Consider the following 24,564-nt stretch of genomic DNA (forward strand, 5'->3'; position numbering starts at 1 on the left):
TGATATTACCCCATTAAAAACCTTTATGATAACCTATAAAGTAAACTCATGAAGGGGAAAAGAGTATAATATGATGCTTTTAATAGGAACAATTCAGGAAGATATACTCCCCCTGATTCTTGCATATTCCGAAGTCGTCATTTACCAGTTCCATGAACACATTTCTGGAACATAGAAGTTGGTAGAGACCTGGTGAACAAATCAGTCGCATGATTTGACTTGCAAGATATGCAATATAGTGATATTGCTTATTATGTAACATGTTTGCATCCGGGCAACACAAGAAACATTATCGTTGAGATAATGGTTGGTGGATGTAGCCATGGGGTCTGTTTCGAAGACTCTTCATGATAGGGCTACCACACCTGGTAGGAACACTAAGCTTGTCTACGATCTGACATAGTGGGGATCTGATCGATGTATCCAATGATATCGGTGTTCACATTTCTGTGAAACTGAAAAACCAAGACAAGATGTTTGATGCCTTGGAGATATCGAAAGATATTCTTGAGTACCAACCATTTGTGTTTGGTGGATCCAATGGCATTATGGAACGTTGAGTCCCAATATCTCATCTCCATCATCTCTTGGTCTAAATAGATCTTTCTCTACGTCTAGAGAATGAACTACCATGAGATTTATGGATGGATAAGATTTATCCACAATGAATTTCTCCAATATATTATGGATATAGACAACATAGTATACCATAATGTATGAATGAAGGTGCTCAATTTGTAGTAACAAGCGGTATTTTGGTTTACCCAAATCCTTCATTTTATACTCCGTCATTTAGATGATTACATGTGTCATCATTGCAGACACACAAACATGAATAATCATCATTGTAGGAGTAATCCTTGTGTATAAGGATCTCACTACGTCAGTTGTACCATATGTACCGACAACAATAAGTCGTATGGTGACTTACTGATTTTACACAATGTATGTTGCATTTTGTATTTCGATTCAAAATTGAGATTCCATCGGGAATCAATCATATATGTCTGAATCTAGTGATCCACATGGATATGTAATCACTACATCTATCAACTGCAGAGATAGATGATTTGGTACTGCCAATGATATAAGTTATCGGAAAGAGATTCCACCTCTGGAGAATAGTTGGGTATCTGCGTGAACCCTTGTGTTACAATACTTGCTCTATGTTTCACCGCCTTGTTGTTCTCAATTCTGTTTCCAGAAGAAAACTGGTGTAGGTATTGCTTATGAATACCTTCTGATTATTGAGCAAGATCATTTCTACCTAGATTATACCCTTTGCTTGAGTTCAGTCCGAGTGTTGTTCACACTTTGCCATGGCCATGGTCTTTGGATCTGAATCATTTGAAAGGTTTTTGCAATCTAGTTGAGAAATGTATGTCGACATTTGTAGACTTCCGTTATATGTTTCTCCAGAATCTATATATCAATATAGAGTTGATGGAAATATCGTTACCCATGCTGACAGCTCGCGATTTCCCAATGCGGCTGAGTTGGGTATTCCGATGTCCCGGTAATTTTGTGCACTATGACCTAGATTGGTGGAGGTTTCCCATACACAGGGTATATACTACCAATTAGGTGTCTGTCAACGTAAAGTTGACTTGCATTTACTGATTCAGAGGCCTTGATATCCTTGCTTGCAAGAAGCTGAATCCTGATGTACTATTGTCGTACTTCTCCCCTGTTGCTTTGAACGGGGAGTTGAGTGGTTTTAGTTGGTACCTCCACTCTTTCCGACATATTTTTGCAGGACTTTAGGGTTGCATGACACCTTTATAGTCAGTAAATGAATCTGGCAGGTTATTTGCAATGTGTTGCAATTCTTCTAAACGCATGGTTCAGATCTTTGAGTACGTGGATTTGAGGCAGAAATGTGTTGAACATTCCACTAATTTCCTGCATTCTTTATGGTACTTGAAATCTCCCCCTAATGCCTGGAAATGTTCCTCATTGAATCAGCATACTGGCCTTGAATAACTCCCCATGAGTGGGGCTTGAGGTATTGACGGTAATACAATTATTCCTCACATAGGTCCCAACTATATGTTGAGGGGCCAATGATGTATGCTGAGTGGTGACATCAGTATGCAACCGAATTACCGCAGATAGGAAATACTTGGTAGATATCCACATATCAAAGATAGAGGGGAATAATATTATGCAGTTCTGTCATGAGCGTGTAAAACTGCATGAATCCAACGTAAAGTTGGTAAGTTGCAATTCCAAAGTAAAGGTAATGCAATGAGCTTAAGTCTTTGGATAGGATTCTACCAAACCATTTTGAGTCTAGACATTAGGACAAATTGCTAAACTTCAATCCAAGGGCCAAAGAGAAGGCACTCAAGGAGAATTCTACAATGTTATCCATTCGATTTTCTTGAAATCGATGTCAGGATAATGAGCCAATGGTTTCATGTGAATAAAGCACACACTTAAGACCATCATGTAGATGTCTTTTAGAACCATGGAATACCTGAATAGTCTAGTCAATGGATGGAAAGAGCCACTTACCTCAACTTGATGCATTCAAGGAGTCTGGGTGGTTTAGCATAGACTTTAAGGTGTGCGAGCCTTAAAATTAGTTTCCCTTTGTCACTTATAGTGCACATAAAATCCAAATGTTGTTAGAATTTAGCATCATAATAATCATAAACTATTGGAATTGCTGATAGTTTTGATTTCAACCCAATGTCTCGATGACCAAGGCGAGTATGCCAAGTTTTTCATGTACAAGATACTCTGGAAAACTATCTCGTACGCAACATGTGCTACAGGTTGTGTCGTATGTGTAGTACAATCCAGATGATACACAGGGAATGTGCTTGCCATATCCGTTGCATATGGTAAAGAGAAGTTATTTCTCTTTGTTGTCATCATAAGTTTTGCTATGGAAACTATTTTGACGGATACCTCCATAGTTTAGTAGGGTACGAGTTAAACCTGGGAAGCAATAAAGCATCCCGGCGTTACTCGAGTACCCACAGGGATAGTAAATATGACTCGAGTTGAGCCAACAAATACCTCATCGCGTCTAGCGATTTTAAAATATCTCCTTTCTCTCAATGAGAGTGGAAACATTGGACTTCCCTAAGTATAGAGTTTGTGGAGCATATGTCCACAAGGCACGTAATATTCTTCATCGGATTGACTCTCGTAGAAATCTATATATATATACATGAAGATTCTCAATATGAAAATCACTGTCAAATATATACAATACATACAAATGTATTTGTACCAAAGTGTTGATACAATACATTGTGATATACAATATATGATGACAACAATACTTATGTTGTTGTTGCAACATCGTAAATGGACATTAATTATATTGACCACTCAGGAGATTGAAAGACTATTCATAGTCTCCAAAACATGTCGGTTGAGGCATATTCAACCATCACATTCTCCGTGCCCATAGGGTCCCGTCACAGCTGGTGATGTCGGATTGAAGGTTGAAGTAAGATTCAAACCTTTGCCCTTGAGGTTCATTCTATCCCAGGATTTGCTGATACAAAATAACCAGATGCTGAGATCTGAATCTAATGCCTTATGATATATAAGACACCATTTTTCTGTTAGCGGTGTGATCCTGACCAGAGGTGAATCCAGGATTGCACATATTATCCCACGAGACACAAGAGCGATCATGATGTCCATGACCCGCTTAAGTAAGTTGTGGCCATTGAGGGCAAGAGCCTCAATTTACTTAGCCATAGATTACTTATAGGGGCAAACCAGAGATAATTAATTTATGAATAGTAAATTAAAGACCATCATGGTTAGTGTTGTAATGAATTTTGCAAAAATAAATGATATTTCAAGAACTTAGCTTGAAACCATTAGTGTGGATCTCAAATTGCTGAGTATGACACCTTAAAGATAATCTCCAAAATGAAGTAGATCTCGCAGCACTAGGGAGTATAATCTGATGAAATACTCACTTCTAATGCCTTATGTCGGGACTTGGTGAAATGTGTGGGAGAGCACGTTGTAAAGCAATCATAATGTCAAAATGACAAAATGTAGGCTTTGACAGTAGTGGTGATAATCAACATTGTTGTGCGAGAAAACTTAATCTCAATCGTAAAACAATGTCATTGTATCGGTAAAGAATATTTTATAGATCAAGCAAATAACAGCCACATATTTCTGGAATTTTTAAAACTCTACAGAAAATGAACTAAATGCAGATCTATACATGGCCTTACAAGTGTTAATCAATAACACTAGTAGTTGGACCAAGCTGCAATAATCTGAAGCAGAATCACAAGAGAAATCAGCTTGGCCTATTCGACCAATACTTCAAACATCAGGTGTCTGATACTACAAAATAGGGAAGAGATCAGGTTTCCCTTTCTCTTCGTTGGTGTGGTCCTGTGGATAGGAATCGATTGATTCTATCGATTGCTTCAGTTCAACACAGAGACCACCACCACAGTGCAGGCGTTCTGCATCAGTTGTCGGGAACCGCGTCGTGCGCTGCCTTGCCTTCATCGGCGGCCCTCGTCGTCACCGGGACGTAGAAGATGCGGATGCAGCGCACCGAGGAGCCTCTGCGGGCTCCGCCGTGAGCCGCGGTAGAGAGGGCGTCGCGCGCCTAGTGGTCGAGGCCGGGCCTCACCTTGTATGGGCACCGAGCCTCAGAGGGCGTACATCAGTGCCGCGCAGACCGCTTCAAGTAGCCGGCCTTGCAACGGCGTCGCTGGGCACCGCCTCCGCGCCGGGAGGGAGCCGCTGCTGTCGCGCACCGCCATGGGAGGCCGGTAAGGGCTGCGCCATGGCGAGCGCCGCATCGCGCGCTCCAGAGGGAGGCCACGACCAGGGCTGCTTCCGCCATGGCCGGACGAGGGGAGCCGCGCCACGCACGAGGAGTCGCCGCGGGTCGGGCAACACGCCACGCCGTGGATGTCCATGGTTGTTGGCCTCCGTCAGCCAACGGCCGCGCGCGAGGGGCCTCGCCGGGCGCAACACTGGCGCTGAGGGCCGCCGGGAGAAGAGGCCTTGGGCGCCTCGCAACCGCCTCCCGTCGCTTTCTTTTCGTTCTGGCCAAATCGCTCGCCGAGTAGCGCGGCCTGGCGCGGGATCGGACGGGCGGTTCCGGCCACGGCCGGTCGGGGGCCGGGCGAGGCCTAGGCACTCGCGAGGGCGGCCACGGCCTGGCGCTGCTAGCCATGGCGCAGGCGGGCGCGGCCACCGCTTGGCGCAGGGGCCCGACGATGGACGAGGCTTGCCTGCTCCGCCTCCCTGCACCTTCCTTCCTCATCCAACGGTTGGAGCATTTTTCCTCTACCGCGCCCCTTTTCATCGCAAAAAAAATAGGACGCCGATAACGTGTGGTATATTCGACATGCGCCCACACACCGTGTGTGGTGTGAGCAGGAGGCAGCCCACACGGGCTGTGTGTGGGTGGACATTAGAATTGCCCACACGTGTGGACGCGGCTACTTCGTGCCACACGCCCAACAAGTACTACTCATCTCCATCCCGCGCGTGTGGCACGAAGCAAAAATGGCCACACGTCCAGGCGCAGCTACGTTAGGTATCCCGCGGGATGACGATTTAGTTGCCATCCTAGTTGGCAGAAGTAGTTATCCGGGATGGCAAGTGTAGTTGTAAAAGTATGGCAACTCTATCTGTTTTGGTTAACTATAGTTGCCATGTTTAATTTATGGTAGTTGCCGCGTGTAATCAAACCATAGTTGCCGTGCGTGATTAACTACTTGCCACATATGGTCAAACAGTAGTTGCCATATGTGTTTACCTAGTTGCCACGTGTGGTCCAACCATAGTTGCCATGTATTGTTAATCACAGTTGCCATGTGTGTTTATCTGGTTACCACGTACGCGCAACTGCAGTTGCCGTCTAGCAAAGAATCACAGTTGCCATTGTGTTTACCTAGTTGCCACGTTCGCGTAACTGCAGTTGCCATCCACAACGTAAGAGTGTCGTGTGGGCGAAAAGCAGTTCGCCCACACGCGCATGAACTAGGTGGTGACTGTGTGGGTAGAAACTAGTTCGCCCATACAGCGCAGCTGGCAAACAGCATGGTGCGGGCGTGTGGGCAAACACCAACGCCCACACACCAGCCCCATCATACGTGGCACACCAAATCCACCTTTTCGTGTCAAGGTTCGTGCAAAAGACAGTGAACGATGATCCAGGCGTGTGGGGGAGTTGGGTAACGCCTACACGTGTGAACGTTAGTGTTTTCGAAAAATAATGACAATTATGTATTCCCTCGCGTTCTCGTACTGTATCCGGGTATCTCATCCGTTCCTCATCAGAACAAAAATGAAACGAGGGAGTGCACAGGCGACCCAACGCCCCCATTCTCCTACCTCCTGCGCTGGCCCATGCCGTAGTCATCTTCACAATCTGGGCTGCTGCTGAGCAGCACGGGGAGCGCGACGGGAGAAGGAGATTAGCTGACGGTGATGGCCGATGGCAGCATCATCATACGGCGGCTGTGGCGGCAGCCGGGGCGTCGGCGGTGGTATTTGCAGCTCCAGCGCCGGCGGCAAGGGCGAGCTACATCTGACGGAGACCTCGTGCGTATTCTCGAAAGGGCAGTTAATGGAGGGGATGGTCTCACCGACCTCATGCTTCGCCTCGAATTCATGCAGCCAAGCATTGAAGAGCAGGCACGACTTGGCTTCTCCAGCTACACGTCGGTGACCTCCTCGAAGCCGGCCAGCCGTTGGCGATAGCACGGCGAGCTCGCCTCTTGAGAGGCGAGATGCGATTCTCAGCGGCGGCTATGCTCGTCGTAGACGAGGAGCTGCACGCCAGCATCAGGAGGGTCTATTGTGGGCTTGTAGATTCGAGCTTGGCCGGTTGTGTGTCCAACGGCACGACGCCGTCGACATGGGTCGCGTTGTGCGTGTATTACGGAAGGGATTAGTATTACAATTCGGATTTGGATTTTTTTCTTTGCGGTGAAAAAGGTTTTTTTTGCCGGGGGTGAAAAAGGGTTACGGTATAGGAAAATTGCTTCAACCGTTGGATGAGAAAGAACGTGCGCGGAGCACGGATGGGAACAGCGAGGCGGAGCAGGCAAGCCTCATCCACGATGGACGAGCTGGGCAGACCGCACGGGGCGCGACACACGGCCGGGCGCGGTGCCATCTCGAGAGGAGTAGCGTCGGGGCCGATGTCTCCTCTGCACTCATGGCGCGGGACGCCTTGAGGACCCCACGCCGGCGACGAGGTCGTGAACGAGGAGGACGAGACCTAGGCTGCGTCTTCTCCATTGAAGGGAGGTTCTTCGGCGTCCATCCGCTCGATGGAGAACGGGATACGGTAGAATGGATCTTTCAAAAACTGAGCCTTTGGAAGAAGGCGGGAGCGACAAGAGTGCCAAACTTTAGTGAGTAGTCGCGTGAGTGCGTAGGAGTGAAGGTGGTGTTGCGTGCCGAGCTGTGGTCCGCAACTTACATGTACTCGTACTCTTTTGTTTACATGTACTCTTTTGTACATATCTTTCTTCCTTTTATACAGCTAAGGTACGTCTTTGGTGTATTCTCGAAAAACAAAGATCCCAATCAGGCTATCACAGTAACATCAAACTCATGGAAAAATTACATAGTACAACGCATTTGGACATAGTACAAGTCTGACCCTTCTTGGAATGCACATGCACTCTAAATCCTGGAAGAGGTAATGGATGTCCTTTTGAAACGCATGTCTTCTCGGTGAGGCCGAAAGGCAAAAAAAAAACTCAATCGCTGGATCATGCGAAGCATTTTCGTCTCTACAAATGTAGAAATAACGTCAGTTGACCACTATGAACATGTGTAAGAAGAATGCATTTTTATATTTCTCAAGTGAGATCCTCACCCATCTCTCAACTTCTGATGCTGATTCAGAAAGTCTCCTCTTAAGAATAGACTTCTCTGCTTCACAACTCTCTGCATCAATATCTGCATGCAAGTCAAAAACAATTGAGGCTGAACTGTGCACCTTCAGATTTTAAATGAACAAATATCTGTGACATAAAGCTAGCTCACAAAAGAGAATACCAAAAGACAACTTACAGTTATGAATTGTCACTCAACTATGGATGTACAGACAGAATACTAGAGGCAAACAGATGATAGTGCAACATGGAACATGCCAATTTTATTACGACCTTGCTGGCCTAAAGTTTTAGTACTCAAATATGGTGGTGATCTAGTCAGCAGTGGGATAACCATGTATTACCTCTGAAGCAAGAGAAAGAAATGGCAGGTTCTATTGTGGACTCTGGTTAGGAAAAGCAATCAGTATAGGTAGTGGCAGTGCTGGCATTATGTCCGCAAAGGAGAGAAAAACTGGTACCAGAGAATTGGGGATAACTAGGAGTCCAAGTCAGAGAGAGAATCAGCTAGCAGATTTGGTAGCAGGCCGCTCGCATTAGGGAAGTTGTAAACATTCTAGTTGCATTAGGTAAAGGTCAAGGGCAAATCATCCCATGTATAAGGATGTATTGTATCTCAGATTAGGAAGCAAGAACAATCAATCTTTCTCTCCAATTATTCTCTCCAAACACCTTCAAGTTATCTTCAGCATGGTAGTAATTACATTCTGGATCAAAGTTTACAGCAGGTTCTGATACATGAAAATACACATGTCATAGCTAAAGTGCTGAATAGATTTTGTACTAGGCTAGGGAGAAGCTCTCAGCCCTGGAAGCAAAGATAGAAGAGTTATTTTTCAAACTCTAGCTTGCAATATTCCACATAGGGGGGTCCTCTTTAGAGCATCTCCAGCCGTTGTGCCCCCAGGAGGCACATTTTCAGCCTCCTGGGGTTGCCCTTGGGTGGAAAAAAATTTCAGTCGTCCCCCCAACTGCGGTGCTATGCTTCCTACTCTGCGTGGTCGGGCTGGCCATGGTCGCGCGCTGGTCCCTGCTCTGCAACCCCTCCGCCTTCTCCGTCGACGGGCCGGCAGCCAAAGCGCCGTGTGGTGGCCTCGAGAAGAAGGTGCTACAGTCGCTGCCGACCGGGTCGTGGAGGCTGGAACAGAGGGAGGTGGACGAGGAGGAGGGGGAGCGGCCGGAGTGCGCCATCTGCCTGGCGGAGTTCGCGCGCAGCGACGTGGCGCCCCGGACCCCGTGCCGGAGCTCCGCCCCGGCCACGCACAGGCGGGTGGGGGCGAGCGCCGCCCCGGCCAAGCACAGGCGAGTTTCGTGCCCCGCTCCCTCGCCCCGTGTCCGGTCCCTCAAGCCGCCCCCTGCAGCACGCAGCCGACCCGGCCCTGGAGCTCGTCCCTGCCGGCCGACGAGGCCGACATCATCTGGGGCGCCGGCGTCGTCCCCGCAGGCCGACCCGTTCGGGCGGGCCCGTGCCTACGCCGCGCCCGCGCCCGCGCACCGCGAGCTCGCCCGTGTCGGAAGAGCATGAAGAGCGGCAGCGGCGAGCAGGAAGAGCAGGGCGCGGGCGGCCTGCGCCGCGTCCGCGCCCGCACCCCGCGAGCTCGCCCTCAGCGGCAGTGGCGAGCAGGAAGATCCGGCTCGACCTCAGCACAGGCACCGGCGCGCGCGGCGCCCCGGCCGTGACTCTAAGGAGTCCCTAGCTGGGCCTCCTTGGACGACCTCCTCGGCACGCGGCGTGCGGTGTGCGGCGTCGACGACCTCCTCGGCGCGCGAGGAGCGAGCAGAGCAGGCACCAGCCGCGGGTCGGCGCAGAGGCCGGAGCTCGGGAGGGCGGGAGGCGGTGTTGGGGCGGGAGCCTGGCGAGGGCGGCGCGCGGCGGACCGGCGGGGACCGGAGTGGACGAGTGGGGGCGCGGACGAGCTCTTCCTCGGCGCGAGCGATGGAGAGAGAAGAGAGCTTGTTTTTTCTTGCATGCTGCATGTGGTGGGCCTACGCAGGAGAAGGAGAGAGGCTGGCAGTGGGCCTTGCAGCAGCTAAATATAGCGCCGGCGCCCCCAGCTGACCCCCAGCTTTCTGGGTTTCTCTTGCCAGCGCCGGTCGTAGTTTTCGCTAATACCGGCGCAAAACGAGCCTGTGGGGGTGCGGCTGGGACCGTTTTTGACCGCCGGCGCTGAAAAAATGCTCCTGGGGGGCTTCCCGGGGGGCCTAGTGGAGATGCTCTTAGACAGAGGCCTAACAATCCAATCTAAGAGGTCATAGATCTTATCCCTAATTGCCTTATCACAAGCTAAAGGATATCTTCTTTATTTAAAGGATAGATAGACTATCTAAGATAGAGGTTGGGGATCTCTTCCCATAATTTGTAGCTGCCATGGTAGGGCCATGTACTCCGATACATAACACCTTGGTAGCAGGGAAATCATGCAGATACTTTTTCTTTAGATCAGAAATTCAATATTATACTTTTGTGTATCATACAGATTAATATTTCATTACTGCTACTTTACTAGGCATAGGTCAAACCTTTTAACACCTAATATTTTCACATGTTAGTGTTGCTTCATCAGCAATCACCCTAGAATGAAAAATGTAGACGGGTAGGGGTCTAAAATTCTACTTAACTAGATGATACCCCTCGTGTTGCCATGGAATTGGATATATAGTTTCTAAATACTCTGTAGAATACTAATTCAGTCCATAAGATTCAAACAATGTGATAGATTTCGACATAAACATAAAATATTAACATGAAAAGTTGTGCGTGTTACAATTAAATGCAATGTGATTTAAAACCTACTTAGAATGCACTTATGCATGTTTCATGGTAGAGGATTCTCATGCGTAGATCAGGCAGATGCTAGTGGATCAAGCTAGTAAATCTATCGGCTACAACAATTTTGATTATGTGGAAACATGCATGTTGAGATAATTAGAATTAATGGGGATCACTCTCTTAGGTATATATACTATAGGATTAGCTATAGAACCTTCATATTGACATCTATTGAACTACCAGAGAAAAAAAATACTTCCAATGATAGAGAAGATCAACTCAATATGTAAACATCAATATGTAAACATCACATGTATTTCATTAATGAATTGTCTAACCATCTAAAGGGCATGCGGTGCAACACTCTAACTATCATTGTTTTGCTTTGCATATATGCTAGTGTATTTTGTTTGTGGTAATGATGTTCAAGATACAGAAAGTAAAACATAAAAGGGGGAAGAAACAAGGAACTTTCAGTTGTTACCATAATAGTATGTCGACAGAATCTCAATGCGCTCAATTGGCTGAAAATGGAATAAATACATAAATACGGTGCAATTTAGCATGTGGAAGAATTCAAATATTTAACATGTGCACTGGAGAGGTAAATAAGGCGGAACAGATTGCCCACACATAGGACTGGCATTGCCAGATACATACCATTACAAAAATGCCTTCTTTATGGGTTGGCAGGCGCTCTAGTTTTCTTAATGTATCGTCACCCTTAGTCACCCTCCCAAATACAGCATACTGAAAATCATTAGGCATCAATCTCCATTCAGTTACTTAACTGACATTGAATATGAGTCTTTTCAAAAAATGCTAAATACCTGGCCATCAAGGTGGGGAGCATCACCAAGGAGGATAGAAAAGGAAGAGGAGGCAGTGTCTGGATCAGAATACCTTGCAGAGGGGAAGAATAAGTAAATATCATAAGCTCATAAAATGTAATTGCAGATACAAAGCAGCTTCTTTTTTGTGCAGGGCATACGTGATCATATTTATGAATGAATCTATGAATGTTTTTCAGAATTTTTAAAGATACATAATTAGCTAAACCCTAGACTCAAGCACCCACCCTTGCATGTACAATATCCACTCTGAATAAGGTTATACATTGCATTCATCTGGAGTTGTACGGGACGACAAAAGGAACTATGGAAAATCATATGAACCAATGCATACAGAAAGATGCTACATGATATTATGGTTTAGGCCAGAACCAGATGGTTTGATAAGACAGGTTTCTGCCGAAACTTCACAGGGAGTACCTTCCCATTGAGAGAATTCCTCTGACATGCTTGACAGTACTAAATTCACCAACAATTGATTTCTCTGCCTGTTGTTCCTGCTCTTTATTCATAGGGGCTTTTCTACCTCCCATGACATCGGCAACTTGCGCAACGAAACCCTTGTCAACCTGCAACCAGTAATGAATGTGCATGCATATGATAAAAAGTAGTCCATAAAAAAATTGTGTCAGCAAAGTTATCAAATTTATTCATACCCGGAAGAAGTGATTTGTATTATAGCATCCAAGCTGCACAAGTTTAAAAATGTGTTCAACTGTCTTAGGTGCAACATGAGGAAAGAAGCCGAATTCAATGTCACCATGATTTAACTGCAGGTACAATTGCAATACAAGTAGGTGATGTCAGTAAGAAAATTGATTAGCATACTACATTTGAGGATTGACTGGGTCATATAAAGGAACATAAGTACCAACAGATATAGAAGAACATAAAAAACGAAGTTCTTGCAAAGCACAAAAAACAAAACTAGGTATGCTACACAACAATGCAAATAAACTATCTGATCCAATTTGTGCCATTACAGCCGTATCATCTAGCAGCTGGAGTAGTTAGGTGTATTCGGCCAATAGGAGTAACCGATTAAATCAGAATTTTGACGAGAAATATGCAGCAGTTCACTCACCAGTCCTAGATTCCTAGTATACAAATGTTGCAATCCTCTCACTCTTAACTCCAATACACTCTGGCCGTACCACCCATGCTAAACCAATTCCACAACGAATCTTTGTAGAAATACAGCAGCGGCTCGGAAATTCCCGCTAAGATCCATACTCACGATTCACAAATCGGTCGACAAGTTTCTAAAAAAGAAAAGCAAATTCGTCGACAGATAAAGAGGATTTAATCTAGAAAAACCAATTCCGGGATATTTTTCCTCCCACAAACGCTATAATAGGCCGCTCAATTTGCAGGAGTTCAAGGCGAAACACCTGGGTGCGAATCTCACGACGGTAAGAGCAGAAACAGGAACAGGAATCAAGATCATGGGGGAGGACCTGGAAGACGACGCGGGCGGATCCGAGGTTGGGATCCGAGGCGTAATAAGTGGAAGCGCCGGCAGTCGAAGCGGCCGTGACGAGGAAAAGCAGAGCGGCGGCGATGTGCCAGAACAAACCCGCCATTTTTCTTTTCTCCTCCATTTCTTTTTTGGTGTCCGCTGGTTTAGCTGCAGGAGGGGAGAGCGCCTTCTGAGGGGCGATTTGATTATTTGCCACCGTTTACTTTGGTCTTTGATATTTTGCCACAGATTACATTGAAATTGATCAGGTGCCACCCCTTAGTTTGCACTTTGTTCTTTTGCCACTTGTGTACACAAAAATAATCTTTGCAAAGGAGAAATAACTTAAGTGGACAAAACAGAGGACACTTTTGCCCTTTTACCTCTTTGACTAAAACACAGAGTCTGAACTCTAGCTCTTGCTCACTCCTGACACACAGACGCCACCGCTGCCGTCGCCCTGCTGCTCCCCGGAGGGCCCTGCTGCCCCGCCACCACCTCTCCCTCTTGCTCCCCTTGCATCTCCTCGCCTCTCCCTGCTGCTCATGGCGAGCTGCTCTTGCCGACCGCAGATGCTCCCCGTCTCAACGCCTCTCCCTGCTGCTCAAGGCGAGCTGCTCTTGCCGGCCACCGCTTCTCCCCGTCTCAACGCCTCTCCCTGCTGCTCACGGCTTGCTGCTTTTGCCGGCCGCCGCTGCTCCCATTCTGAACGTGCTGCTGCTGCTGCTGCTCGAAGGACTAGTCAGTGCTGCACCTCTTCCCTGTCCCTTCTGATGCAAACATTGGCAAATGGTCAAACTAGCTGATCTGAAACTTGAAATGCATGGAAACGTTGAATCTTTGATCCAAATAAGTTGAAAATTTTCCAGAATAGTTAGAATTTCATTGTTGAATTTCTGTAATTTTTTGAAATTTTTTCGAGAACTTTTCAAAATTTCATCAAAATTTACAACTGAAAAATTGAATTTAAATTTCCTCCAAAATGGCTCATCCAAATGAGCTCAAATTATACCAGAATAGTCGCACATATATGGTTGTTTTTTTTAAATTATTTCAATTTTTTCTGGGTTGTTCAAAAAAAAGTTCAAAATTTGGGCATCGTTTTGGCCTAATTTGGACAACATTTTGGTTGTTTTTCTAACTTCTCACAAAATTTATGCACAAATGTTCCAAAATATAACATATCTTTTCAGATGAACATATTCATGTACCATCACACAATCTGAACACAATATAGCTTAAAACATATATTTCACATGTCCATACATCATCCATTTTCATACATCATCTAACATAAGGCTGTGATGTTGCACAAATTAGTAGGGGCTGCCAAGTCTGGCATATTACAACCAAAAACATAAGGCAATAATTGGTGCCATGTTGCACACAAAGTAATGGGTGCCAAGTCTGACATACTACAACCAAAAGCATAGAGAACATAGAAGATGATGCACAACACTAGATCTTCCTTCTCTTCGGGGTCAACTTCCTAGCTTTCGAGGTTGAGGCCATGTCATATGCCATCGTGGTGTCCTTCACAGTTGGGGTAGGTTGCTGCGATGCCTCATCAGCCAATGCCATAGCCAACATCCTGCATGTGTTGAGAAATATAAGATTTGGAAGGAAAAATTAACATTACAAAGAACAGTTGATGTGTTTACCTTCTAGTCACAGGATTGGGACTACCTTGAAGATTCAGTGGCATAGTGATCGTGTGCCTATTGGGAGTCACAACAACTTCAAGTTGTGGTGCTGCATGTGTTGCCTCATCAGCTCACATGTCGCAAGTTTTCACGACATGTCGCAAGTTGTATTTACTTGTGTCCCTCACCTCACAACTTGCAACTCCAGATTTCCCAACTTTCAAATGTTTAAGTCCCCTTGTCCTATTATGAATTTGTTGGATGATGGCTGGAATAATTTTTCCTTTCAGTTTCATTCCAATCTTTCTCCTTTTCTCATGAAGTTTCATGACTAGCTCTCTAAGAGTGTCAGCTAGCTCATCAGGTGGCAAATCTTTGTAATCTTTAATCCAACCATTAAAAGACTCGGCAAGGTTATAGTTGATGTAATCACATTTAATGGAGGGGTCAAACATGCATCTCATCCATTTTAAGCTGTGGTACCTTGAAAGATATTCATGCACATCAGGTGCTTCTGCTAGGATTTTATTCATGTGGTAGTTAAAAACTTATGGCTTATATGCCCTAGCAGCTGGCCACATTCTGCCAAACACATCTCCTTGGAACTTTTTAGAGAAGTTAGCCATGAGATGCCTAAAACACTCCCTTTGATCTGCATGAGGGAATATTTTTTGACTGCATTCTCTAAACCTTTACATGCATCTGTGCATATAGCTAGAGGGGAAACATGACCTAATGCCTTGTTGAGTTGTGACATGAACCATGTCCAATTTTCGTCGGCTTTACCATCAATGAATGCAAATGCTACAGGATACATCCAATTATGCCCATCTAATGCTGTACAAGCGGCTAAGTGACCTCTCCATTTAGCGATAAGTGCAGTTGAGTCTATACTAAGATATGGTCTACAACCAGCTTTAAAGTCATCAATGCAAGGTTTAAGAGCCATAAAGAATCGGTTAAAGTGAACTATACCGTGAACCATCTTCATATCCACCTCTACAATGTTGCCTGGGGATCTCTTCTCAACTTCCGCTTCGAAGTTAAACAAATATTGAAAACTTTGCCTCATGCTACCATAAATCTCTTTCTGTGCTATATCTTTGCCTTTCCACACCGTATGATAGTCAGTGGTAGTGCCATATGTATCTTGCAAATTCTCCAACAACTCTTTGCATCCAATTGTAGGGTCACTCTGTATAAGGGGTACGGTCCTCTGTGCTACCCATCCTTGAGATGTCATGCTGTTTTTTATCCTACCGGTAGAGGAGCACTTGTGCTTCACAGAAATCTTGGTAACCTGCAATACAATAGGAAGCCCATCAGATCATAGTATAAACATTGAAAAAACAGCAACAATAACAATGCTTAAAAGCCCATCACAACATAGGATAAACATAGAAAAAACATCAACAATACTTAAAAAAACCTTAGTACCCTTATGCTTTGTCCATCAGTCCTCACTCTGGCTGTAATCCTCCATGGACAACCCTTGGCTCTACATTTGCCAAGATATCTTTTCTTATCAGTCTTATATCCCCAAATGTCGATCTCCCTTTTAATTCCATATTGTCTGATAGCCATCCTAAAATCTTTCATTGAAGGAAACAAAGCACCAAGATACATCTGCGAGTTCTCTTTGTCATATGCAATCTCCTCATCTGGTGGCACACTATCATCCACGGTAATGGCAGCCTCAATGAAAAGCTGACGGTCCTCCTCATCGGCCATGTAAACTTCCTCACTAGGTGGAGAAGGTGGTGGCTCAGGGACCGCCTCATCGTTGATACCAAGAAGATCGCACATATTCTCTTCGGTTATGGGAATGTCGACATCGTTAATACCAAGAGGATCGCACATATTGTCTTCTTCAGTTATGGGAGGAGCTATCTCAATCAAGCTCCAATCTATGAGTGGTTCTTCCTGATTAACCACGGAGGACTCACATCTCTCAGTACTATCAACCACATCAAAAACAGTTTGAGACTGCATTGTGGCTGGGTGGTCAACATCATCCGGTGAAAACTCCACATCATTAGGAAAAACTCTATATTGACTACCCATTGTCTGTGCCATCTCGAAAGCTGACAAGTTTGAATTGTCAACAACCACAGAGGAGCTAGCACTGCATTCTATAGATTTGTTAGTTGTCTTTTTTGGAGCAGCTGGCTTTTTGGGAGCGCGCGGCTGTTTGGGAGCACGCGGCTGTTTGGGAGCAGCTGGCTGTTTTGGAGCCCTCTTTCCTACTTTCTTTGCATTGGGTGCCTCCAATGTAACAACCTCAGCTAACAGAAATGATTTCTTGGCCTCAAAGTCCCAATGATTGCCAATAAAGTGTGAATTCAGTTGCTGACCATTAAGTACAAGATCAACTATACTCTCAACGGTGTCTAATGCAAACAACTGCACCTCCTGGCCTATCCCCATTTTGATATGTTCTGCCACAGCTTCATTGAAGCTAACCCATGACATACCAGAAATGTTGAAATCAAACACAACATCATGCTTGTCAACAACTTGCTCGCTTCCATCATCAAGCTTGTAGACATAACTAGCTACTCTAATAGGTAATGTGAACACCAACGGCGGCGGAGGCGGCCTAACCGACAATGACCAATAACGAACAACATACTATTGAGTTAGTGTCTACTCGATGTGGTACTGGACAATGAGCACCAAAAGAATCTACTTTGCTTTCTCACCTCTGCTCGGGAACAAACAAAAGAGGAAAATCGAAGCCGTCTCCAGCGACGTGGTCACCCCTCTCCGTTTCATCCATCTCCAACACCTAGCTCATCTGAATTGTGGTCTGCAACAACAAGCAATCATGAAATTAGCTCATCTGAATTGGGTGTTTCTAACTTGATTGTGTCTGTCTTCTTGCACTGGGGCGCTCCAGTCTTTCCTCGGCCTGTGGTCATTCCCAAGCAGCAGCGGCGACCCACACAGCAGAGGCAGCGGCTATAGGCCACAAGCAGCGGCAGCGGCTCACACTGCAGAGGTGGCGGCATAAGCTGCAGCAGCACATAGCTGCGGCATCAGCAGCACCAGCACATAGCGGCGGCGCCGAGAATCACGGGTGCAACGCAGCCGGCCGCCGCCGCTCCGCGTGCTGGTCACCCTAACCCCTAGGTGGCCAGGGAGAGGAGTGGGAGAGAGGGAGGGAGCGGGAGAGAGAGACTCACCTCCTGGCAGGGATGTAGCCACCGCCGCTGAGTACCACCACCAGGTCCAGTCGCCGCCGCCGAGTCACGTCCAGTAGCCGCCGCCGTCTCCTGTGCGAGAGACGAGATGAGGATGAGAACGAGAACAAGGACCAAAAGCTCTCGAGCGATTCCAGGTCAATTGATTGGCAAGGGTACTTTGGTATTTTTTTCGCGGGACCCATTTGCCAGAGGGTAAATTAGCAAACTGCCAGGTAAAGGGTGTCATCGTATCAATTACAAAGTAATGGAGGGCAAATCATCAACATACAAAATAAGTAGTGGCAAAAAATCAAATCCGAATCCCTGTTCTTTTTGGAAAGAGTGAAGTCTGATTGTTTGGATGTGAACCCTCATCTTCGAATCCCCGTGTACTTATTGATCCCGGTTAACCTCGACACTTAATCCTATATGAAACAGTTTCACGCATCGAGAAAAGATCCATTCGGGCTGAGATCTTGTTAGGCCCCCTTTGTTTGGGCTACAGATTCCTGAGAATCACTTTGCTATGAATTCCTGAGAATCAGCTATGGCTCTGGATTCCTGAGAATCAGAATCTGACTGTTTGTTTACCCTGTTGTTTGTCAGCTTTAGCAGTTGTGGGTGTTGTGAAATGTCAGTAACGCCCTCGACTGCTGACTATGATGTTTATATGCAGATCAAAGCACAAGTTATATGTTTTGACTTGATAAAATGAGAACTAGCACAAAAACACAATATATAAAATATATTTATCTAGAAATGACATGATGGTATGAATATATCATCCGACACAAACATAGGAAAAGTAACATCCAAAAAAAGAATCAACCCTCGTAGGGTAATTTAAAGAACATTCAGCATGGAATCAAGGTCTATTACTAATCTGAACAATTACTAACCTATTACTAAATCTGAACAATTACATTTTTTGGGACTGGACAATTACGTTTTCTCCTCACAGGAAGGAGATGGGGCAGAGCTGGTGCAGTCAGGGAGGACGTGGAGACGGGGGGCAAGTGGGACCTCCGGCGTGGTGCAGCTGGAGCTCCGGCGTGGTGCGTGGGCCGGCGACGTGGCTGGCGAAGGGGCCGGTGACAGGGTGGCGACGGGGCCGGTGACGGGGCGGGGGAGGGCCGGCGACGGGGCTTGCGAAGGTGGCGGCGGGCGAACCCTAGAGAGCCATCGACGGGGTTGTTCGGTGTGGATGAGATGCGAACTTTTTTTTGAGATTCAATGCAATTGCATTAAACAGTAAGCGAAGCAAAATCGCTTGCCACTAAAGCGGATACACATGGGTCAGACCCATCAGTTAGAGCAAGTATAATAGTCCTACTCAGCAGACTACAAGCGATTCCACATCAGCAAACATCTAAGCTGGAGGAGAGTAAAGACAGGAGAGAGAAAGAAGCGAGCGCTTCGTCAATCGCTCGGCTGCCGTACAAGGCGCGAGGACGTTACGCCCGCTTGCAGCCGGTAGCTGGCGCTAGCAAGGCTGCTCCCGATTCCCTCTGTCCCACCATCCAATCAACTACTCTTTCTTTTTTCCTCTTGCATGTATAGACATTAATTACTCTAGTCATCCAACAGCTGGTATAGAGCCAACGTTATTAGACGAGACTACTTGTACACCGGCTATTGCTGAGATGGCACCGATATAGAGCCAGCAGCGGGCGATTCTATTAGCCATGCTCTTACACTGTTTGGCACCCCGGCCATCAGCAAGCCCTTCGTCGCAAGGGTGTGCGCTACTTGATTACAGGTTCTAGAGCAGTGCACAATCTTGTACTCAATGAAATTACATAAGATGAAAACTTTCAAACGGTCAGCTACAACACCTAGGCAAGAGAGATCAACACTAGTATCATCCAACGCTTCCTTCAGCAGCAGAGCATCAGTTTCCAAGTAGACTCTGCCAATTCCCAAGTCTGACACCAAGTGAAGAGCAGCTTCAGTAGCTAGCATCTCGGAATGTAGCGGGTTTAGTAAGTTTGGCAGGAAGCCAGCAGCACACGCCATCGCCTCACCCATATGATCCCTGAACACAGCCCCCCAGCCTCCATTTGCAGTCGTTTGGTTTGAAAGAGCCATCGATGTTAATTTTAATCCACTCAGCCCGCGGTGGTTTCCATCGCTGCTTTGGACTCGGCCCATAATTCATTGGTTCCAGCTGGATGTCTTGAAACTCGCTCGTCTAATGCTCTATAATCCAAGCAAGCTCTTCGTTTCGTCTTCCTTTCCCTCCTTCTCTGTGATTATTGCGCTGACGCCACCAATTCCACATGAGAGTGGCAATAAGGGCTTGCTTCTCCCCAGCAAGATTTGTCAATTTATCCATCATTGTTAAAGCTGTGCTCTGATCCATAAGCACCAGTCTTTCCTCCTCCAGCCCGCACAACCTCCATATCTCCTTAACTTGTTTGCATTTGAAGAGCATATGGCCCTCGTCCTCCCCATTGGCTTGACAAACAGGGCACCGCATGGAGATATTCAGTCCTCTTCTTCGCAGGTTTACGCAAACAGCCATCGAGTTGTGAGTCAACCTCCACATAAAATGTTTTATCTTACCTGGGACCGTCATCCGCCAGATCTTCTTCCAACGGAACACTTTTTTCGCTCCCTCAGCCCCCGAAGCAACACCTCTCAGCCCCTCCATGTTTTTATCATGCATATGCACCCAATATGCAGATTTGACAGAGAATTTGCCCCTCCTTTCAAAGTGCCAGGCCGGCAGATCTTCCAGCTCACAATTTGTGGGGATTGCCAATATCCAGGAGGTATCTTCTGCATTGAAGGTGGCCCTAACCAGTTCTTCATCCCATGAACCAGTAGCCGGGTTGATAAGCTCTCCGACCTTGACATAATGTTTGTGCCCCTTGGTGTAGCTCGCCGCCTAGTTGTTCCCCTAGGTATCCATGGATCCTTCCACATATTGATTGACTGTCCACCGCCAACTCGCCAGATGAGCCCCTTCTTTAGAATTTTGATTCCTTGTAAAATACTCCTCCAGGTGTAGGACATATTGCTCGTTTCCTCCACACTCAGCAAATTCCCATCGGGGAAATATTTAGCCCCCAAGACCCGCGCGGATAGAGACTCTGGTTGTTGCAGCATTCTCCATCCTTGTCTCGCGAGCATAGACATGTTGAAGTTGTGGATGTCGCGGAACCCCAGCCCCCCCTCAATCTTTGGCTTTACCATCTTCTCCCAACTCAGCCAATGAATCTTATTGGATTTATCCTGCTGGCTCCACCAGTATTTACACACCAAGGTGCTGATTTCCTCACAGATGGTCTTCGTCAAGTCAAAGCATGACATAGTAAAGGTGGGTATCGCCTGCGCCACCGCCTTAATCAAGAGTTCTTTTCCCATCCGAGAGAGCAGCTTCTCCTGCCATCCACTAATTCTTTGCAGAATCCTCTCAATTATGTGCCTGAAAGTCTTGGTTCTTGATTTGCCCACATGAATTGGCATGCCCAGGTATCTTTCATTCAGTGCCTCCTTCTCAATCCCCAGAGTGCACATCACATCCTTCTTATCCTTTGCCTTCACATTACCACTAAAGAAAGCAGCAGATTTATCTTTGTTTATGGTTTGGCCCAAGCTTGTCTCATAAACCTGCAATATACGTTGGATCTGCTCCGCACTCTCTTTATTTGCCTTGAAGAGTATGAGGGAATCATCGGCAAACAACAGATGGGAAATGCTAGGGGCATTCGAGAACACCTTAATCCCCTGGATCAGGTTGTTCTACTCAGCTTTTGTTAGTGAACACGAGAAAGCTTCCGCACACAACAAAAAGAGATAAGGAGACAGCGGGTCCCCCTGTCTCAGCCCCCTCTCAGGTAACACTTCCTCGGTGAGATCACCATTAACCTTGATGCGATACTTTACTGTCCTCACACACTTCATAATCAGCCCCACAAACCTCCGATGGAAACCCATTTTAACCATCATAGCTTCCAAGAAATGCCATTCAACCCGGTCATACGCCTTGCTCATATCCAATTTCACCGTAGCATAGGCCTCCTTCCCACTTATTTTGTTGCGCATATAGTGGATAACCTCATAAGCGAGCAGCACATTGTCAGTCAGGAGCCTACCCGGCACAAAGGCACTCTGATTCGGAGAGATGATCTTGGGCAAGATCACTTTCAACCTCTTTGAGTGAATCTTAGATATGATCTTATATACCACATTACAAAGGCTTATTGGTATCAGATTCTTGATACAGTCCGGGTTCTTCACCTTGGGGATCAGCGTGATGGACATGTTGTTCCAGTCAGTTGGCATAGGCCCCCCATTCAAAAAGGCTAGCACTTCCTGTGTAATTTTGTCACCCACACCCACCCAGTAGTGCTTGTAAAAAATTGCTGGCATACCATCCTCCCCTGGCGCCTTTAAGTCCCCAATGTCCCTCAGGGCCGCCTTGACCTCATCAGCACTAAACTCTGCCATTAGGCCAGAGTTCATATCCCTTGTTACCCTGCTCTCCACAGAATTCAGAACCTCATCATGATTTGTTATGCCCTCTGACCTGAACAGCTGCGCAAAATATTTAGTGATAACCTCCTTCTTTTCCTCCTCTTTCACCGCCCAGCTCCCATCTTCATGCCTCAGCTTCCCTATCCTATTAGTTCTCCTTCGCTCTTTAACACTCGCATGAAAAAACGAGGTGTTTCTGTCCCCCTTCCTCAACCAGGTCATGTGTGCACGCTGCTTATAGTAGGTGTTTAGTTGCTCCTCCAGCCTGTCCACTCTATAACGTGCCACTTCCTCCCCTGCCACCTTCTCCTTACTCACCGGCATATGCCTCCATCTCTCCACTTCTTTCCTTGCTTTCTTCAGCCTTTTCTCCAAGCCACCCAAAATGTTTCCACTCCAATCTTGAAGCTTCCCCGCCACCTGCTTCAGCCTCTCCCTAACACACCGACCACCCATTGCCATTGTGTGACACCATGCCTCCTTCACTAGTTGATCACACTGCTGCTCCTCCAGCCAACACGCCTCAAACTTAAACCTGTGACTCCCACCTCCTCTCCCTCCCTCTCTTGTTGCTCCCCCCCTCAGTTTTCTCTGTTGTGATGACAATGGGCCTGTGGTCCGAGTGTCTAGGATCACCATTCACTACCTTGATGTTGGGGAACGCAGTAATTTCAAAAAAAATCCTACGCACACGCAAGATCATGATGATGCATAGCAATGAGAGGGGAGGGTGTAGTCCACGTACCCTCGTAGACCATAAGCGGAAGCGTTATGACAACGCGGTTGATGTAGTCGTACGTCTTCACGATCCGACCGATCCTAGACCGAAAGTATGGCACCTCCGCGATCTGCACACATTCGGCTCGGTAACGTCACACGAACTCTTGATCCAGCTGAGTGTCGAGGGAGAGCTTCGTCACCACGACGGCATGATGACAGTGATGATGAAGCTACCGGCGCAGGGCTTCGCCTAAGCACTGCAACTATATGACCGAGGTGGATTATGGTGGAGGGGGCACCAAACACGGCTAAGAGATCAATGATCAACTTGTGTGTCTATGGGATGCCCCCCTCCCCCGTATATAAAGGAGTGGAGGAGGGGGAGGGCCGGCCCTCTATGGCGCGCCCTGGAGGAGTCCTGCTCCCACCGGGAGTAGGATTTCCCCCTTCCCTAGTTGGACTAGGAGAGAAGGAAGGGGGAGAGAGGGAGGAAGGAAAGGGGGCGCCCCCTTCCTAGTCCAATTCGGACCAGAGGGGGAGGGGGCGCGCGGCCTGCCCTGGCTGCCCCTCTCTCTCCACTAAAGCCCATTAGGGCCCATATACTCCCCGGGGGGTTCCGGTAACCCCCCGGTACTCCGGTATATGCCCGAACTCTCTCGAAACCTTTCCGATGTCCAAACATAGTCATCCAATATATCGATGTTTATGTCTCGACCATTTCAAGACTCCTCGTCTTGTCCGTGATCATATCCGGGACTCCGAACTACCTTCGGTACATCAAAACACATAAACTCATAATACCAATCGTCACCGAATGTTAAGCGTGCGGACCCTACGGGTTCGAGAACTATGTAGACATTACCGAGACTCATCTCCGGTCAATAACCAATAGCGGAACCTGGATGCTCATATTGGTTCCTACATATTCTACGAAGATCTTTATCGGTCAAACCGCATAACAACATACGTTGTTCCCTTTGTCATCGGTATGTTACTTGCCCGAGATTTGATCATCGGTATCTCAATACCTAGTTCAATCTCGTTACCGGCAAGTCTCTTTACTCATTCCGTAATGCATCATCCCGTAACTAACTCATTAGTCACATTGCTTGCAAGGCTTATAGTGATGTGCATTACCGAGAGGGCCCAGAGATACGTCTCCGACAATCGGAGTGACAAATCCTAATCTCGATCTATGCCAACTCAACAAACACCATTGGAGACACCTGTAGAGCATCTTTATAATCACCTAGTTACGTTGTGACGTTTGATAGCACACAAAGTGTTCCTCCGGTATTCGGGAGTTGCATAATCTCATAGTCATAGGAACATGTATAAGTCATGAAGAAAGCAATAACAACATACTAAACGATCAAGTGCTAAGCTAACGGAATGGGTCAAGTCAATCACATTATTCTCTAATGATGTGATCCCGTTCATCAAATGACAACTCATGTCTATGGCTAGGAAACTTAACCATCTTTGATTAACGAGCTAGTCAAGTAGAGGCATACTAGTGACACTCTGTTTGTCTATGTATTCACACATGTACTAAGTTTCCGGTTAATACAATTCTAGCATGAATAATA

The 24,564-nt window shown here is 46.6% G+C and overlaps 2 protein-coding genes across 4 annotated transcripts; both read right to left on the minus strand.

Annotated features, from left to right (window-relative positions):
- Positions 1 to 7,458: 7,458 nt before the first annotated feature.
- On the minus strand, positions 7,459 to 13,189 carry LOC109738513 (peptidyl-prolyl cis-trans isomerase CYP23). The gene is made up of 8 exons (XM_020297606.4): positions 12,944 to 13,189; positions 12,143 to 12,256; positions 11,907 to 12,055; positions 11,466 to 11,538; positions 11,296 to 11,385; positions 11,120 to 11,159; positions 7,847 to 7,929; positions 7,459 to 7,760 (listed from the first exon to the last, which is right to left on the minus strand). The coding sequence occupies exons 1-8, from the start codon at positions 13,085 to 13,087 to the stop codon at positions 7,740 to 7,742; spliced, it is 714 nt and encodes a 237-aa protein (XP_020153195.1). The 5' UTR covers positions 13,088 to 13,189; the 3' UTR covers positions 7,459 to 7,739.
- A 979-nt stretch (positions 13,190 to 14,168) lies between these two features.
- LOC109738512 (uncharacterized) lies at positions 14,169 to 17,913 on the minus strand. 3 transcript variants are annotated; one of them, XR_002226833.4, is made up of 5 exons: positions 17,774 to 17,913; positions 17,291 to 17,397; positions 16,026 to 17,187; positions 14,607 to 15,888; positions 14,169 to 14,536 (listed from the first exon to the last, which is right to left on the minus strand). XR_002226833.4 is itself a non-coding variant. In XM_020297605.4 (5 exons), exons 2-5 carry the CDS (start codon positions 17,365 to 17,367, stop codon positions 14,481 to 14,483), a joined length of 1,620 nt encoding a protein of 539 aa, XP_020153194.1. In that variant the 5' UTR covers positions 17,368 to 17,397; positions 17,774 to 17,913; the 3' UTR covers positions 14,169 to 14,480. The 3 variants fall into 3 exon arrangements, 2 of the variants coding, with proteins under 2 accessions (XP_020153194.1, XP_020153193.1); XM_020297605.4 differs by having other exon boundaries at positions 15,564 to 15,888; XM_020297604.4 differs by having other exon boundaries at positions 14,169 to 15,888.
- Between the last annotated feature and the right edge of the window lie 6,651 nt (positions 17,914 to 24,564).

This window comes from Aegilops tauschii, chromosome 3 (genome assembly GCF_002575655.3).
Source record: "Aegilops tauschii subsp. strangulata cultivar AL8/78 chromosome 3, Aet v6.0, whole genome shotgun sequence".
Taxonomy (NCBI): Eukaryota; Viridiplantae; Streptophyta; class Magnoliopsida; order Poales; family Poaceae; genus Aegilops; species Aegilops tauschii.

Excerpts from the sequence above, each read along its gene's own strand:
- LOC109738513 (XM_020297606.4), bottom strand. The coding sequence starts at position 13,087 with ATGGAGGAGAAAAGAAAAATGGCGGGTTTGTTCTGGCACATCGCCGCC. Across the intron at positions 11,386-11,465 it reads CTCCCCACCTTGATGGCCAG|TATGCTGTATTTGGGAGGGT; the intron begins GTATTTAGCATT and ends AATGATTTTCAG. Across the intron at positions 11,160-11,295 it reads AAGAAGGCATTTTTGTAATG|CCAATTGAGCGCATTGAGAT; the intron begins GTATGTATCTGG and ends TTCCATTTTCAG.
- LOC109738512 (XM_020297604.4), bottom strand. The coding sequence starts at position 17,367 with ATGGATGAAACGGAGAGGGGTGACCACGTCGCTGGAGACGGCTTCGAT. Across the intron at positions 17,188-17,290 it reads TTGTTTGTTCCCGAGCAGAG|GCCGCCTCCGCCGCCGTTGG; the intron begins GTGAGAAAGCAA and ends ATTGTCGGTTAG. Across the intron at positions 15,889-16,025 it reads CTGATGGACAAAGCATAAGG|GTTACCAAGATTTCTGTGAA; the intron begins GTACTAAGGTTT and ends ATTGTATTGCAG.